General features: G+C 42.6%; 1 protein-coding gene across 8 annotated transcripts in view; it reads left to right on the top strand.

Annotated features, from left to right (window-relative positions):
• STIL (STIL centriolar assembly protein) overlaps positions 1–10,779 on the top strand; it is a 32,617-nt gene extending 21,838 nt beyond the window's left edge. For all 8 annotated transcript variants that reach the window (XM_005284890.5, XM_065553782.1, XM_065553786.1 and 5 more), the window contains 5 exons: positions 802–967; positions 1,935–2,160; positions 5,361–5,553; positions 6,055–6,311; positions 8,871–10,779. In XM_005284890.5, coding sequence (XP_005284947.3) covers positions 802–967; positions 1,935–2,160; positions 5,361–5,553; positions 6,055–6,311; positions 8,871–9,702 — 1,674 coding nt within the window. In that variant the 3' untranslated portion in view covers positions 9,703–10,779. The remainder of the gene's footprint in view (positions 1–801; positions 968–1,934; positions 2,161–5,360; positions 5,554–6,054; positions 6,312–8,870) is intronic.
• The last annotated feature ends 5,807 nt before the right edge of the window (positions 10,780–16,586 follow it).

Genomic DNA, 16,586 nt, shown 5'->3' with positions numbered 1-16,586 from the left:
CCCCCACCATGGACTTAGCATGAGGTACCAATGGCCCATTCTCTTCCTCAGCCTGGCCCCCAGGATGATAGCCTCCTCCTTCTGCAAGCTAGTGTAGTTCAAGTGTCCAGTTGAAGGTTCAGGGTTCAAACCCGGTGGATGATGCAAGAGGAAGGTGGAAGAACTGTAGTAATAACAACAGAACTTACCTGTCTTTTTTAAAGAACAAACTAGGAAATGACATTGAAAGAATATTATTTAGGTTGCAAAGATAAGAACTCCAAGGTTGATGCTAGATTTTTGGTTGCACATGAAACTTTGTCTGCCCCCTTATGCATATGCATTATGACACAGTATTTAATTACATGATCATGTACTGTCTTTCCACAGTATCCCGGTCTCCTTTAGTAAACAGGATGGATGCAGAAGGGGTAAATCTGGCTTTTCCAAGCTTTCATGTACTTAGCTTTGCAACCTAAATGATGTTTTTAACACGTTGGGAAGGGGGGGAGCTATACAAAAGAGGCTAATGGTGGGAGCTTCAAACAGGCATAGTGCAAATAGGTACATAAAAGCTTTTTAGTGTAGTTCTGCCAGTGTGACCTTCATTTGCCTGCTATTCCAAGCTGAAAATAGACCCTATAAATCATGCCAAACTCTCTGATGGTAACTAAAATACCATTAAACTTGTATTGCAACATAATCAGAATTTGAATCCAGAGCTTCAGTAATGAAAGTCTAGTATGGTAACTCGCTGTCAACTAGCGTCCTGAATTTATTATACTTGCAGTGCAACTGATATTCTCCTGATAACTGTTCCAGATCCAGCGTTTGTTGGAAGCACAAACTCTTCAACCTTGTTCTACTAAAACTACTATAGGTAACAATGCCCTACAGTCTGAGAAGCAGTTGGAATTTGTTGCCATGGAAACACAATCTTCCCAAGGTTTACACATGAGAAAAAGTGTGAGCATTGCTGTAAGCACAGGTAACACCTTTTTTTAGTTCTTTTCAGAATGACAATGATATAAATCTGTTCTTAACATTGCTTCGACTTGAGCCTGATTTTCAGAAGTGCTGAGCAGACACCTCTTTAGTCAGAGTCAATCCGTTGTTAGGGGCTAAGCACCTCAGGAAATCAGGCCCATCTTTTGGGAGTTGTCATGCCAGGGCAGACAGGAGTTCTTCTTGACAAGGAGATGAAGGCGATGCATTCAACCCATGGCTCAGTTTTGTATTCAACCCATGACTCAGTCACAATAACTTTGGTCCCTTTCTGTATATGCAAAATGATGTACATACTCTTGCTTTAGGTGTAATAGTTCTAATTCTGTATGGCATACTATCAAATATTTATCCAGGACACCTTTAAGGTTCTCCATTTCCCCCCCAATACTATATGCTAGGTATTGATGTCATATCTTTCTTCAGGGAGAAATTGACTCCCTTTAATGTCAGTGAGTGTCACAACTGAAGACAGTAGGCCATGAACTAATGTATCTATCTGGTCCTATTAACCTTTATTACAAGGTTGTGGCTGGTTTGGAGGGGGAGATAACTCCACAGTCTTACAGATGGGCACATCCCTTTCTTCAAAAGTGAATTTAGAGGTATACAAGACTAATTGTATTCCTATCTAGTCGTTTCATTTGTTAAATAAAATGCAGCATTTATTTGCTATTGTACATAAAGTAACACTGTTAAATTGAAGAACAATGTTAATTTTTGCAATTATTTCATTAACTAAAGGCAGCGTCCTCAGATTTTTTTTTTTTCTGAACGGTGTTTTAGAACTTGTCATTTTAAAAACAAAAGCAAAAAAAAACCTAGTGAAAATAAAACCAAACACAGCAATGGCTTTTATTTCTGTATAACTGTAGAGAATAAATGTATTGGAAAACAAATGACCTTTTCGAAACTTAAAATCACAAACTGCATTAATTTTCCTCTGCTAGGTGCTAGCTTATTTTGGAATGCACCATGTGAAAAGCAAGAAGACTCTGTGTGTCCAGTTAAACAAGATGACACTGAAATATCTAAAGAAGATATAAGCATTTCTATTAACACTGAGCAAGATGCAAGTAATACAAGTATTGCCTCCTCATTAAAGGCTGTTGACATACCCAGCTTTGTAGAAAGTTGCCATGTTGCAGAAGAAGGAACTAACCAGGCTGGACTCAGGTAAATATTTGATTTGAAAAATCTTGTTTGTGGGTTGATAGTACTTGTTCACTGTTTAGTTCACTCACCGTTTAAGTAAAGTCATGTTGAAGCAACTGACCTTTTTTACAGAACTTCGTCGGTTGGCATCTGACTTAACTAAATGTTCTGTATAATTCCTTTTGCCTTTAATCCTGTCTCCAAAATCACTTGTGCAGATGTACCAAATATAGTTGCCCTTGGCAGTCGGGCACCTTTGGTGGCAGCTGTAGCTGATGGCAGCAAAACCCCCCTAGGTAACTTTTTTTTTTTTGTTTTAAATTGCAGAGATCTTCCAAGCAATATTCTCATCCTCTCCTTAAATCACAAGGGGAAACACTGCTATACTTATCATTTTCCTACATGAGTTCTCCACTGCCAGCGTTAAAATTGCCTACGGTTCTCAGGGGCTGATTTATCCACAGGACTAGAGGGTTGAAGGTCATATGACTTGATTACCTCCCTGGATTCTTCTGTGTTTCACACCTAATCACTGACTTTTTTTCCCTTGTGTTCTCACTGTACTAAGTCAAAATATAGAATCTATTAATGTGGCACTAGAATAAGTCATTTGGATTACTTTTAAACCTCCGTTCACAATTTTACAATGATGTTAAGAGAATTTAACTCAAAGCACTTTTAGTATTAGAATGAGATTAGAGTTTTCCATGCATAAATATTCTCAATCTTTTTGATAAAGAATCAAATGTTTTCATTTTTAGATAGCTACATAAATATAAAATCCTGATGCAGTACGTTTCACAGGTATAAAAAGCTAAGTGAAGACAAACCATTCAGATCAGATTAATGTCTAAAAATAGTCATACTGGAAAAAGGTTAGTCATTAAACTGATAAACTATCGATTTCTAAGTAACTTGGGTCTCTGAATTAGAATTGGGGAAGTAGCACGCGCATGTTTTAGTTAATGTGAGCATTGGCTCAATCAGTCCTTTTTTAACATGGCTGGTTTTAGAGAGAACTCTCTCGAGCACTGTTTTCTAACTTGGCTTTATACACATGTGAAGTATTTTGATGATTTCTTCATAGGAAGAATGCACAGTAGCATTGGGTTTTACCTGTTTGTTTTTGCTGGGGATAATGAATTGCTTCTCCTTGCAGTAATTGATAACCTGCATTGACTATCTGGCACAGCACATGATTTAAATCTTATCTCTTTCAACATGCACTGTTGATTGGTATGGGTTCCGATATTTCCGCTATCGTTCATGTTTTGTTTCTGAGGGTCACCCAGAGATCTATCTGGGACCCCAGCATTATCATTCCTTCTGGCCTCAACTGTTACACATTTGTAGATAACACCCAGATACAGTGGTTTCCCCATGCCCTGTGATAGTTCACTGTGGCATATCTGCCTTTCTGATGTGTGAAGACATGGAATCAGATTCTTCCCTGAAGCTCCTATTCATGTCAGTAACAGTGAAATTTTTCAGTCTGGACTTCACTTATCTTATTGTAGAAACCAGTTGAGTGCATAGCACTGTGAACATACCATCCTTTCAGCCAGGTTGATATTTTCGCTAAAACTAAAGTATGTGAAAATATCGGTATGTGTTTACAGTGAAACACAGTAACAGTACTTTTCACTAATATTTGTGTTAAAATGGCTTTGTGTTGAACTAAAAGGCAAAACAAACAAACAAAAAAAGTCTTAAGGGCTTTGAAGATGCAATAAAATGCTGACATTTTGGAAACTTGGATGCAGCAGGTGAAACAGATGGCCAGAGGGAGGATCACTAGTTCATCTAGTCTGATCTCCTGTGTAACACAGGCAACACAATGTCATCATGATGAAAGTATATTTATCAGACAAACATTCAGTCTTGCTTTGAAGACTTACTCCTGGGGGAATTCTGCATCACTGCACATGTGCAGAATTCTTGTCCTCCGCAGATTTCTTTGCTTCCCTGCAGAAAAATGGCTTCTGACAGGGAAACAAAAAGAAGCCGCAAGAGCGATCACGCTCCCTCCCCAGCATTGCAGGCAGGTCAGTTCAGGTGCCTGCAGCAGAAGGTAGAGATGTAAATCACCCCTGGGGGAGAGGGAGGCTGACTCTGACTGTCCCTCTTGCTCACTATTGCAGCACGTTCGGTGTGGAGGGGCAGGGTTTTGGGGTGTTTCTGAGGAGTGGGGCAGGCTCTGTCACGTCAGGCAGAGCAGTGAATTGTTCCCATTTTCTTTGTGTATAAAATAGGTGTAAAAGTTAAGGCTCCTTTACATTACCAGAGTTGTGTAAAGAACAGTGGCCTTATAAATGCTTATGGTGCTTTAGTGATTAGACCTGGTCTAAATTTTTGGACTGAAAAAATTTCCTATCAAAATCTGCTCCATGAACTCTTGGCTATTGACCTTTCTGGAGCTGGTCAGTAGCCAATATAAATTGTGAGTTTCATTCCCCAGGCCTCACTTGCTCTTCTTCAGTTGCCTATGATGTAACACTGAGCATATGGCTGCATTTATTTGTTGACTAATAATGAGAAATAAAGGGTCAAACCTAGCTACATTACTGTTAGGCCAGGGGGACTGGGGATTTTCTCCAGTGCTCCCAGCTCCTGTTCTCCATCCATTGTACTGTAGTTTAAATAAATTACCAAAATAATTGAAACCAGCATGACTATATTGCATTATTTTGACAAATAAAATTTGCAGAATTTTAAAATATTGTGTGCAGAATTTTTAATTTTGGGGGCAGAATTTCCCCAGGTTTAGAGAATTCAAGAGACAAAGAACCCTCCACTTCCCTTGGTGTCTTGTTCCAATTGTTAATCACCTTTGCTGTTTTAAGAGTTTGTGCCTTATTTCCAGTTTGAAGTTGGCTTGCTGTACTTTCTAGCTGTTGGTTCTTGTGCCCTTCCTTTTGGTAGATTAGTAACCAGTATATCCTCCCTATGAAGGTACTTGTATACTGTAATCAAGTCAACTCTTGATCTTCTTTTTGATAAGTTAAACAGAGCTCCTTCAGCCTCTTTGTAAAGCACTTTTTTCCAGCATTTGAATCGTTTTTGTAGCTCTTTGCTGCACCCACTCCAGACTTTTTGACATCTTGGAGAACAGTAAGAGAAATTGAGAGATGATATAATTTTCCAAGATTTAGATTCATAAGTTACTTTCAAACAAAGTAAAAAATCAATGGTGTATTAACTCATTGTTCTGTCTCCTTCAGAAATGAGCCAGTTTCCCCAGCATGTGCTCCAAATTCACTGTTGGAAGAAAGTGTTAGCATGTGTTTACAGACAGGACCCACGGAGGGAGCTAACTACCACATGGTGGCACCAAGTGAACCAGAAGCTGAGCATGCTGGTCCATCACTGCCTAGACACCCATCCGATGATCAAAAGTTTTACCAGGATATATTGGTAAAAGTATTTTAACACAAACCCTTTAATATCTGGCAGTCTTTCATATCTTACAATTATTTGCCACTTGTCCTTCATAGTGTGTTCTCATAACCAGAATAGGCTCCATGCAATACACTACTGTGGCTTTCACATGGCTGAAACGGAGTACGGTTGTCACATGCATCTCATCTCTTCATGTTTTCTGCAGTGCAAAAGAGAGGCAAGCTTCTGACTTGCTTTTCTTGGAGGTTTAAATACTCCTTCTACCCTTCACTCCTTCTATGCATAAATGTTTTATTTTTGCACACCACTTAATACACAACATTTAGTGATACCAATAGTTAACTTACTCTGACAAACAAGTCAAATTTATTTTCAGATCTAGCTGCATGGTAGTTTGATTTGGACTAAATATGCCATAGATAACACATAACCGGATTCTGTAGTAAACTCCTTTGTCATGTTCCTGCGCCCTTGACTAGTTGATCCACATGTGCTTATGCTTTTTCCCCTGTGTAGGGTCAAGTAAACCACTTCTTAAAGTCATCCTCTGAAGAATGTGATCCTCCATCTACAAAACAAACAATTGTCGACAATGATGGTCCCACATGTCGGAATATTAATGACCCAAAGGAAAGAAGTTCAGTATCTGACCCAGGCCTGACAGATAAAGATAGAGTGATTAGTGCAACCCTTAAGCAATTAAGGAACCTTGGAGTAAAAATTGAATCACCTGACAAAATGAAGAAAAATGCACACAAAGTAGAGAATGCCAGGTAAAGTGTTAGCCTTCACTGTTTGTTCTCTTCACATAGAAAGACAAATAGGGACCAAGAGTCCCCAGTGAGCAAGTAGTGATGCAGAAAAGGCCTAATGCATTACCTCCAGGACCATGTTTTTGATACTCATGCACAGGGAACACAAGCTTGGTCTGACCTTCTCGGCCTAATTCATGCTGGGCACTACTAGAGCTGTTAGAAGAGAATAGTGGGAAAAGCTGGACTCCATCCAGATATTTACACAGGCACTAGATACAGGATAGCCCCTTAATTTTTCTTTTAAGAAAAAGAAGCAGTTCTCAAACTTGGGTTGGGCAGTGCATCTAGCTAGCCACAGTGTTCCTGCTATCACAGATTAAAAAACCACATTGTTCTTTAAGGAGTGGTGTTTGCTGCTAGATATATCCCAGTACAAAACTCTGAGGATTGCTAGAGGCTTTCTTAACCAGTGAAGCTTTTAAAGTAAAATCAAGCATCTGTGTATGCTGTGTGGCTGTTTCAAGCCCTCCTTTGTCTTGTATTTCACAGGTGTAAGTTTAGTTGTCATCAAACTTGTGCGTGAGACCAAAACTGGAGGGACAGCAAACACATGAGATGAGGACAGAACCAATCAATAAAGTAATATGGAGAGCTTAGAGCAGTAGGGAACTGGAGGCAATGAGAAGAGGTACAGGTCTGAACCCATGGAGAGTACACAGATTAAAAATGGAGGGTGGGAAGATAAAGATTACCAAGGAACCAACCCAGCTGCATTAAAGCAAGCTTTGTTTTCATCTTTATGTGTCCTTAATGTGACCATGTTTCTTTATTCATGTAAACTAAGAGTTCTGGCTGCTGTAAAGAAGGTATAGTGGCAGGCAGGCAGGGAGGAGATGTCTGTTTCAAGAACTTCTCCCCAGTAGGAAAAAGTTTGAGAATTGTTCTAACTTGCATTGCAGCAGGTGCTTTTTACCAAAGTTTAAGACCGCCTGTATTACTGGCTGTATCAAACTTTCCCCACCATCACTCTCAAGCTTGTGTTCTGTTAATATGTTCCATTAACATGCTAATAGGTGTGAAACTATAAAACAAACTAGAGGTCTCCTTTCTTGATATACCTCTTAAAAACAAAAAATCCTCCCTCCTGTCATCTTTGTGGCTGATCAAGATCTTCTTTCACAATTGTCTGCATCACAGTAGGGAGCAAGCTGAGAACCAGGCCCCTCCTGCTTATTTTTTGGTGGTCTATTTTTTGAGCCAAAAAATGTTCTCACAAGTTCATCTTTCTACATGTATCACTAGAGTACATAGATGCCTTCAATCTCTTGATATTGAGGAAACTGGATTTATTAAACTGAAGCACATAGCCTGTAATAGATGCAGTAATGAGCACCAGTATCTTGGAGCTTGTCTTGACCGTGTATTACAAGAGTTTAGTGGAGCAAGGACAGGAAAGAGTGAACTTCCTTCACATACTGAAAGAGCTCTTGAAAAACTATATCCTTCCCAGTAACAATAAAAGTCTCTTAACTTCCCTTTTCAGGCTTTTGGAAATGGGTATATAGGAAAAATCTCTAGATGTCCTGGCATTATTTTGCCATAGAGACAAAAAAGCAATCCTTAACCAGTTACTGGTTTACAACCGAGGCTGTCTTCCAGCTGGATAAAAATATTGGGCAACATGGCAACATATAAATAATAGCCAGCTCTCACATAGCGCTTATCACTAGTAGATCTCAAAGCAATCATGAAAGAGTCCAGTATGATCCCCATTTTATAGGTGGGGAAACTGAGACACAAGTGCTGTAACTTGTCCGAGGTCACCCAGCCAGTGCTCTAACCACTAGGACACATTGCATCTCTGGGTAGGGATCAACTAACTATTAATTAGTTTCCAGGTGGCATATTGAACTGTTGGTCTTAAAATACAAAGCCCTAAAGCCTGCCTGAGGCTTCCTGTCACCATGTTACACTACCGAAGTTGTGATCAGCATTGGATCAGGGATGATTATTCTCAATCCCCAGCGCAGTGTTTCCCAAACTTGGGACTCTGCTTGTGTAGGGAAAGCCCCTGGCGGACCGGGCCGCTCTGTTTACCTGCCGCGTTCGCAGGTCCAGCCGATCGCGGTTCCCCGTGGCCGCGGTTCACTGCTCCAGGCCAATGGGGGCTGCTAGAAGCCAATACGTCCCTCAGCCCGCGCCGCTTCCAGCAGGCCCCGTTGGCCTGGAGCAGCGAACTGCGGCCACTGAGAGCTGAGATCGGCCGGACCTGCAGACATGGCAGGTAAACAAACCGGCCCGGCCTGCCAGGGGCTTTCCCTGCACAAGCGGCGTCCCAAGTTTGGGAAACACTGCCCTAGTGGATCTTTTTCTGTAATGTAGATACCATTAGGTAAGACACGCAATCTTACTATGTGAGGTGTGTGTTTAATTATGTGAACAAATAGCCTGCTTAAAAGCCAGATATTTCGGCGCGTTTAGGAGGGGGGAAATACACTTCACTGTGTTGGTATTCTGAAATGACATGCACACAGTATAAAGCTAAATTAACTTAATTTTCGGTGCTTTGTGTTTTAGCATATTGGCCTGCATAAATCCTGAAGCAGTGGTCCCTGGACTAAACTACATGTCATTTGTTAATGTCGGCATGAGTGGGTTAACTCCCAATGGAGTTGATTTGAGTATGGAGGCAAATGCAATAGCACTCAAGTATCTAAGTGAAAGTCAACTGACGCAGCTCTCTCTCCGTCACACAAGTGAAAAAAACCCTGAAGATTCATCTTTCCAAAATCTTTTACATGCAAATATGGACAAGAGCATGATGGGTCTTAGCTTAATTTCACCAAACAATATGTCCTTTGCAACCAAGAAGTACATGAAAAGATATGGGCTCCTACAAAGCAGTGACAATAGTGAAGATGAAGAGGAGCTACAAACTCAGAACTGCAGCATCTCTAGTATTAGCAAGAGTGAAGATGGGTTAGAGACTAACTTTAAGCCCATGTTGGAGGGCTTTAACTTCTGGAAAGAATCTTCTGAAAGAGTTTGTGATAGATTATCCATTAACCTGAAACCTTACAAGGAGTCAACTGGAAGTTATTCTTTGTCAGAATCCAATGGTCCTGTATTAAGAAATATTACAAATGAAGTCTTTCCTCCAAAAATACTACATCAACCACACGAGAATTCACAGCAGATTCTGAAGGATTTAAAGCTAAAAACCAAACTTGTAGCTGGGAAAGTAGAGTTCACTCAGCAACCTGACAGGGAGAACCTAGGAAATGTTCGGATCTTCTCTGAAAATCTACAAACTCCCACGCTTGAGACATTAAATCAGGCGGACAGCATGAGTTCAGTTGGTACCTTTCTCGATGTAAAACACCTCAGACAGTTGCCAAAGCTGTTCTGAAACTTTTTTGTGTGTGTGTGTGGGGGGGGGGAATAGACTGGCAACCAGCATTTCTTGGATTTGAAGCCTTCTCAAGGTTGAACAAGATTAGAAGAAGCCAATGATTACGTTGCCTTTATAGCTTTCTTGGCAACAAAGGACTAACAAAACAGAGTATGTGATACAGTGCTGGTCCACCAGATGCTCAGCTGACAGGGATTTGGCTGTCAGATTTTAAAGTACATACGTACTTTTGTTTACAATTTGGATACATCTTTAATATCCAAAAGGTCAATCAATTCAGTATAGTCTGGACATAAGCTGTGCTCCAATATATTTGTAATGATGCCTGTTACTTAACTTTTCAATTCTTGCATTTTTTTTAAAGCATCATTGACCTTTTTATACATTTGTGCCAACATTGAGCTATAGGGTATAATGTGTAGGTGGGAGTTTAAACTCAAATAGAATGAACGCACTGACTTTAAAGTTTACCCAAGCATATGGCAGGGTTACTGTATGTGGAAAAGCATAACCTTGACTTTAATTAGTATAAAATTATTTAATATTCAGTCACAATTGCACATAATAGACATTAAATGTATCATGAAAACCTAAGGAGGACGTCAGTAAAATTAGCACTCAATGTTTATATCTTTTTTGTGTTTTTTTTTTTCCTACTGAATGAGTGTCTATTTATTTGAAAAGTACATGTTAATCATAAAAGGCCAAGCAAATCCGTATGATACAAAACTGGACTATTGATCTGTTGCTTATTTATGTTTGATGTGGTGTTTAATCCTTGTTAAAACACTTACAATATAGCAATCACAGTTAACCGTTAAACGAGTGACTAACCTTAAGTAAAATTGCAAGTATGCTGTTTCACATGGTTTTCAAACTTTTTAACAACTCTTGAGTTTCAATAAAGACAAGCAAACTAATTGGTTTACTTTGTTCTTCTGTGTTAATTTGTAAATTGACCTATCAACACTCTGGAGTGCATTACTGAAATAGCCTTTTCTTTTTTTTGTAATCCTATAAGATTTATACATTTGAGTTCATGAATCTAATAAATTATTCATTCTTTAACTGGTCCATTTCTGTAATGAGCTTTTAGATTTTTTTGGTTCAATATTTTGGCTGTTGTCACTAGCTTCACTTACTAAGTTATTTACAATCTTAAATATAACTGAAAATGGCATTTCATGTACTGGACTTTAATGGTAACCTCTCTACCTACTTTTTATCAGGTGCTTTCCAGCCACGTAAAAACAATTCTTCCTGAGCTCTGTTAATTCTGACCTGCAACATAGCTTCTGCTCAGGACTCCAAGAACAGCAATCAATTGTCATGGTCAATAGGGACCAAGGGCCTGATCCAGCTCCCACTGAAGTCCAGTGTCAGGCTTTTCCATTGAATTCAGAGGAAGTTGGAGTGAGTCATAAATGGGGGAAAATAAACTCCTCCCTAATGAAGTGAATGCCCTAATGGAACTAGAACCATCTAGTGTCTCACTGATAAATCAGCGTATTTATGCTGAATCAGCATTTAGTTACTTGTTTCAATTGAGGTTAAGTCCATTAATGGCTATTAGCCATGCTGGGTAAGGAATGGTGTCCCTAGCCTCTGTTTGTCAGAGGGTGGAGATGGATGGCAGGAGAGAGATCACTTGATCATTACCTGTTAGCTTCACTCCCTCTGGGGCACCTGGCATTGGCCACTGTCAGTAGACAGGATACTGGGCTGGGTGGACCTTTGGTCTGACCAAGTACGGCCGTTCTTATGTTCTAATGCAAGATGGATCAGTGACAGGCTGTGAATGACAGTTGATCAACCCAGATTTCACCCTGCTTCAGGAGCTAAGAACCCCCACCTTCTTTCCCAACTGCTAAATTAGGAAGCAAAAAAATTGCTTCATGGAACTCCTTTCACTTTAGACCACCAAGCAAGCCATTGCTTTACCTCTGAACTCTTAGCAGGGATTTAGTGCTGTGAAAAGGCACTACGGTACAAACGGCAAGCTTTCTCCCTGCCCCTGTGCTTCCACTGTGACCGCAAAGACTTTACAGAACAGTGTAGCACTACAAGGGTTGGCTATGGGTTGTGGAGAGCAGGCTTTCTCAATGCCACTTGCACTGGAAATATTTGCAGTGTGTAAAGAAGATAATCTTACTCCTTCCTCTCTGAATGTGATGTGAACCCTCTGGAAGTTTGGCTCTCTACTTGGCCCAACTGGAATCCAGGGCAGTAAATACATCTTCCGTTACAATAACTAGTACAATAAGCTCGTACTTTAGAACAGAAGCCAGGTACTAGAGGTGAGATCCATAAAGGGGACTTAGGCATTGCAACACTGAGCATCATGGTGCCTAGAAAATCCAAGAACAATACTGTGATCCACAAAGCCGAGTTAAATGCCTAAGAATGAGATCCACAAATGCCAGCTTGCTAGGTGGGTAGCTGCCTAAGCTAGCCAATGGGAGACGCTGATTCCAGAGGGGTGTGCTAAGCCCTGCCCCCTCTCACAGATAGGTGCCTATCACTGCTAGCAGTACATGAACAGGAAGCAGCTGCCCAGAGTCGGACATTTTAGGAGCCTACAGTTTTTTGCCAGAATAAGTTGGGAGTCTGTCTTGCTCTACACAAAAGAGCTGGAGGAGGTGCCCACCTTATAACTTTTAGCCCAGTGGTTAGAGCACTCACCTGGGATGTGGGAGACCCAGCTTCGAATTGCCCCCTCTGGCAGAAGGGGGGACAAGATTTGACAGGGGTGTCCCACCTCTCAGGAGCGTGCACTAGCCACTGGGTTAAGGGATATTCTGATGTGTGGATCTCTCTCCTGTTGAAGCTGTTCCACTGTGCATAAATAATGAAAGGGTGATTGGCATGAGGGAATTGGACACCTCCCCACAATTACTCTCCAAGTATTTATCTGTAGTGGAACATACTGGTATTGCAGCGAAATCAGACCCTTTCTCAGCAGAGTCCAACTTTCCTCAACCTAAGAGCTGGAGGGGGGATTGGGGTGGTAGCTGGGAGCGGGCTGTCTTTCAACAGGTTAGTATGTCTACTTGTTAACATCAAGCTGTCCACTGAGGGTGTGTCTACACAACAACTAGACAGCTGCATCTGGCCTGTGCCAGCTTGCTCGGACTGTTTCATTGCTGTGTAGACTTCTGGGCTCTGGCTGGAGCCTAAGCTCTGGGATCCTGTGATAATTAGAACTGGAGAAAAGTACTGAGAATATGCTGTAATGAGTCCTGCATTGTGCCCTAGGGCAATGAATAGATGGCCTCCTGGGTTTTATCTCAATTTCTGCTTCTGTGCAACCAAGAGATCAGATGCACTTTCCAGCTGTAGCCTTCTGCCTCTCAGTCCTCTACAGGTAAGCACCTATCTCATGACCTTTGGCCCTCCTGGATGTGGTTGGTATTTTTTAGAGCTAGCAGGGTTATTTTTGTGTGCAATTTGTTACAATAAAGCTACAACCTTGTCTTCCATTATACTCCAAGTGGGGCTAATGGAAGAATAAGAATATTGATAAAGGTATTGGCCATTTAAAGCAAAATATTTAATGGCATCATCTAGACTCCAGTGGTCTTTAACATATATATTTCTGTCCATGTTATGACCAGTTGTATCTTGTCAAAGTGGATTGTTTAATGATCAACAAGAATATTTGTTGGCTCTTAAGCCCTTTTCCCCCATTGTCTACATATTTTGAAGCCCCTACAGAATCTTTTTGAAGGTACAAACCTCTAGTAATCAGGTATAAGCCCACTAGCTATCTGGCTGTGTTTGGTCAAATAATAAAATGGTTTAATGTTTTAAAGCTGTCATTGCTAGGTTTCAGAGTTAACATCCCCTTAACATTGATGAGGCCATTCATACCTCTGAGCTATTATTTTTGTTTTGTTCAGTATTTTCCATTGGAAACTTAAGAAGATGGCAACTGCATTGGTTTAGACTGTCAACATTCTGAAGCCTTATTTATTTATTGATATCTAAAAAGGTAATTTTAAAACAAAAGCTCAACCACTCCAGCACAATCTTGAAGCAGGGGTTGGACTCTGGCAAATCCCACAAACTGTAGAATCATGGGATAGACGGGACCCTGAATAAGGATAGGCAGAAACCTGATTGTTCATGTCATTTTCAACCACTCGAACAAGGAAAAACAGTTACTTACCTTCTCGTAACTTGTTCTTCGAGATGGGGTGTTCATGTCCATTCCAATACCCACCCTCCTACCCCTCTGTTGTAGTAGCCGGCAAGAAGGAACTGAAGATGGGTCAGGTCTGCAGACCACTACAGTGAGCACCATGAGGGCACAACTTCAGGGGGCACCCAGGCCGACCTTACGGATCCTGCTAGGGGCAAAATCTTCCGGCTGCCATGCAGGTGCACACCTGATTGGAATGGACATGAACAACACATCTTGAAGAACAACAGTTATGAGAAGGTGAGTAACCGTTTTATCCATCCAGCCTATGGTGCTACAGGGGGTGGAGGTGGGAGGTGTTCATATTGCTTTCTGCTGCAATAACCACTTGGCATCTCCCCTGAGATCAGCACTCTGGTGTCCTAAAGTTAACTAGACACACACAGTGAGGGTCCTTGCCCTAATTCGATTATTTTCTAAACAGGCAAGATGTATTAAAAGGGGAAGGGGGGAAGATACTCACAGATAGGGCAATTATTTAACTTGAGTTTCTAGTCTACGGACAATTATAAATCAGTAGAAACACCCCAGTGATTTCAGTGGGCTTTGGCTCGGGCAGAGTAGACACTCCAGGCCAGGTCTGTTAAATGTGGGTCCTTTACCATTAGACCACCTTGCTTTCACCGTCGGTGTCCATCCCTGCAGAGAATACCTTAATTATAACTAAAGGCGGCGTTGGTCTGAAACTCTACAAGGCAGAGCCTATTCACACGGCACCGGGATGGTGAAGGTGGGGTAAGGCGATGTAGACCCCTGTTGCTCTACAGCGTGTGTGATCTAGAAATGATGTAAAATGGATGATCCTGGGGCCCTAGCCATGGCTATATGGATCGGGAGGCACACAAGAGGCTTGACTTCCTAATCTCCCCTCCCCAGCCAAGCCTGGTCTATCTTTAACGCTTCCTGTTGCTGAGACGAGCCGAGCTGAAACCGATCGTGCTTCCTGGATGGAGCTCGAAACACGCACAGCGAAGACTCTGCCCGTCGTGACTGCTCACATATCTTCCCCCCTCCCGCCCCATTCACACTCAACATCAAACGCAGGGCAGGAAACCCATCAATCCCTCCAGTCCTGGGACGGCTCTCCCACGGCGGCCTCGAAAAGCCGCTTCAGGGAAGTTGAAACGAAGGACGCTCAAGGGCCCTTTTCCCTTCCCCTCGCAGCAGTTTGTACAGGTGGGGGGGGGGCACGTGGGTAAAACATTTCCACGCGGGGGGGGGCGTTCCTAGGAGACCACAGCCCCCAAAGGACAGCTTGGAGTTGGCAATGAATGGAAGGGGGGAGGGGAGATGAGATAATTTCTGCTCATCTATCCTTCCCCTGGCCGGAGAGAGAGAGAGATCTGGATCTAGCCAGAGAGCTGGTGGCCGATGGGAAAACAACCCGCCTTTGGTTTAGCTCCACGTGTGTTTTAAGATGTGCCACCCTGCACGCTGGTGGTTTTTGCAAACCGGTAGCAAAAGGGCTCCAGGGAGTTAGGCTCAATGCTCAGTGGCGGGGACGAGCAGATGATGGGGGCGGGGAGTATGTGTGGTTGAGCCTGGGGGCGTCGTGCCTAGCGGGATCGGGCCCAGGAGAGGGGGGACCCCTGTCTCAGGAGGCTAAGTGAAAAGCTGGGGGACGGAACCTGCTTCTTGACAGGTTTCCTGGCTCCCTTAGAGAGGATCACATTCCCCCTCACGCCCATTCCCTTCCCCACCTTTGGGGGTCTAATGCGAATAACGAATTAATCGTTGTTCGTTACCTGGGGGGCTGTGGGTTCCGCTAAACTGTACGGCCTGGCGACCCCCCGCTTTCTGGTTTATGTGTTTTTGGGGGGTCTCTGCTGCCCGAGCGCGAAATGATCAGAACCGGCTCGTGTGGAGCGACCGGCCTTTGGGTGGAAGAAGAATTGGACGCAAAGGTGCTTGTGAAACCCCAGCCAAACCCGATCTTTTCTCTCCCTCGTTCCTAACCTGCCGGGGGGTGAAAGGACCAGGATTCTGGTGGCTTCAAGTGGCCCTATGTCATCGGAAGCCTTTGTTCTGAAATGCCCAATACACCGCGTTTGCAGGGTAAGGCCTTCTCTGTCTCACACAATTGACGAGGCTGGCTGCATTTTAGGAAAGGGATGATGGGATCCCTTGCAAAGAGCCAGCCTCCCACGCCAAACCCTCCTGGAGGCGAACCGCCCAGGACTGGGAAGCGGAAGGTAGCCAGGTAGGCGCATATGGGTAAGAGAAAGAAAATAAACGCTGATTCTTGTTCTCATCTCGCATGACTGCTGGTAAAACCCAGGCAACCTCTAACTAGGGTGATCCAGCGCAGAGACCTTCACAGCACAGCCATCAGCTATCCCCTACCTCGTGTCTTTGCTGATCAAACAGAAAACCCCTGAGAAACACGCGGCCATCACATTGTTCCAAGGGGGGGGGGGGGATAAATCAACGTTGGGAGTTGAGTGCCCCAACACTACACACTCTGTTTCGCAGTCATTTCCCTGAAGGTTGCTTGGCCATTCTGCAGTTGTAAAAGGTAGCACATGTGCAACCAAATCACGATTTAATCCTGGACAAACCAGGGTGGCATCCTACATTTGATTTCGTTATTTCTTGTTTTATTTATTTGTGTGTCACGCTCGGTATTGTAATGGTGATTATTTGATTAGTAGGGTTCATTCGCATTTATGTGGGACCTACA

This window comes from Chrysemys picta, chromosome 8, assembly GCF_011386835.1.
Source record: "Chrysemys picta bellii isolate R12L10 chromosome 8, ASM1138683v2, whole genome shotgun sequence".
In the NCBI taxonomy this organism is placed as follows: domain Eukaryota; kingdom Metazoa; phylum Chordata; order Testudines; family Emydidae; genus Chrysemys; species Chrysemys picta.
Note: the sequence above shows the minus strand (reverse complement) of the source record. Positions and strands in the feature narration are given on the sequence as shown.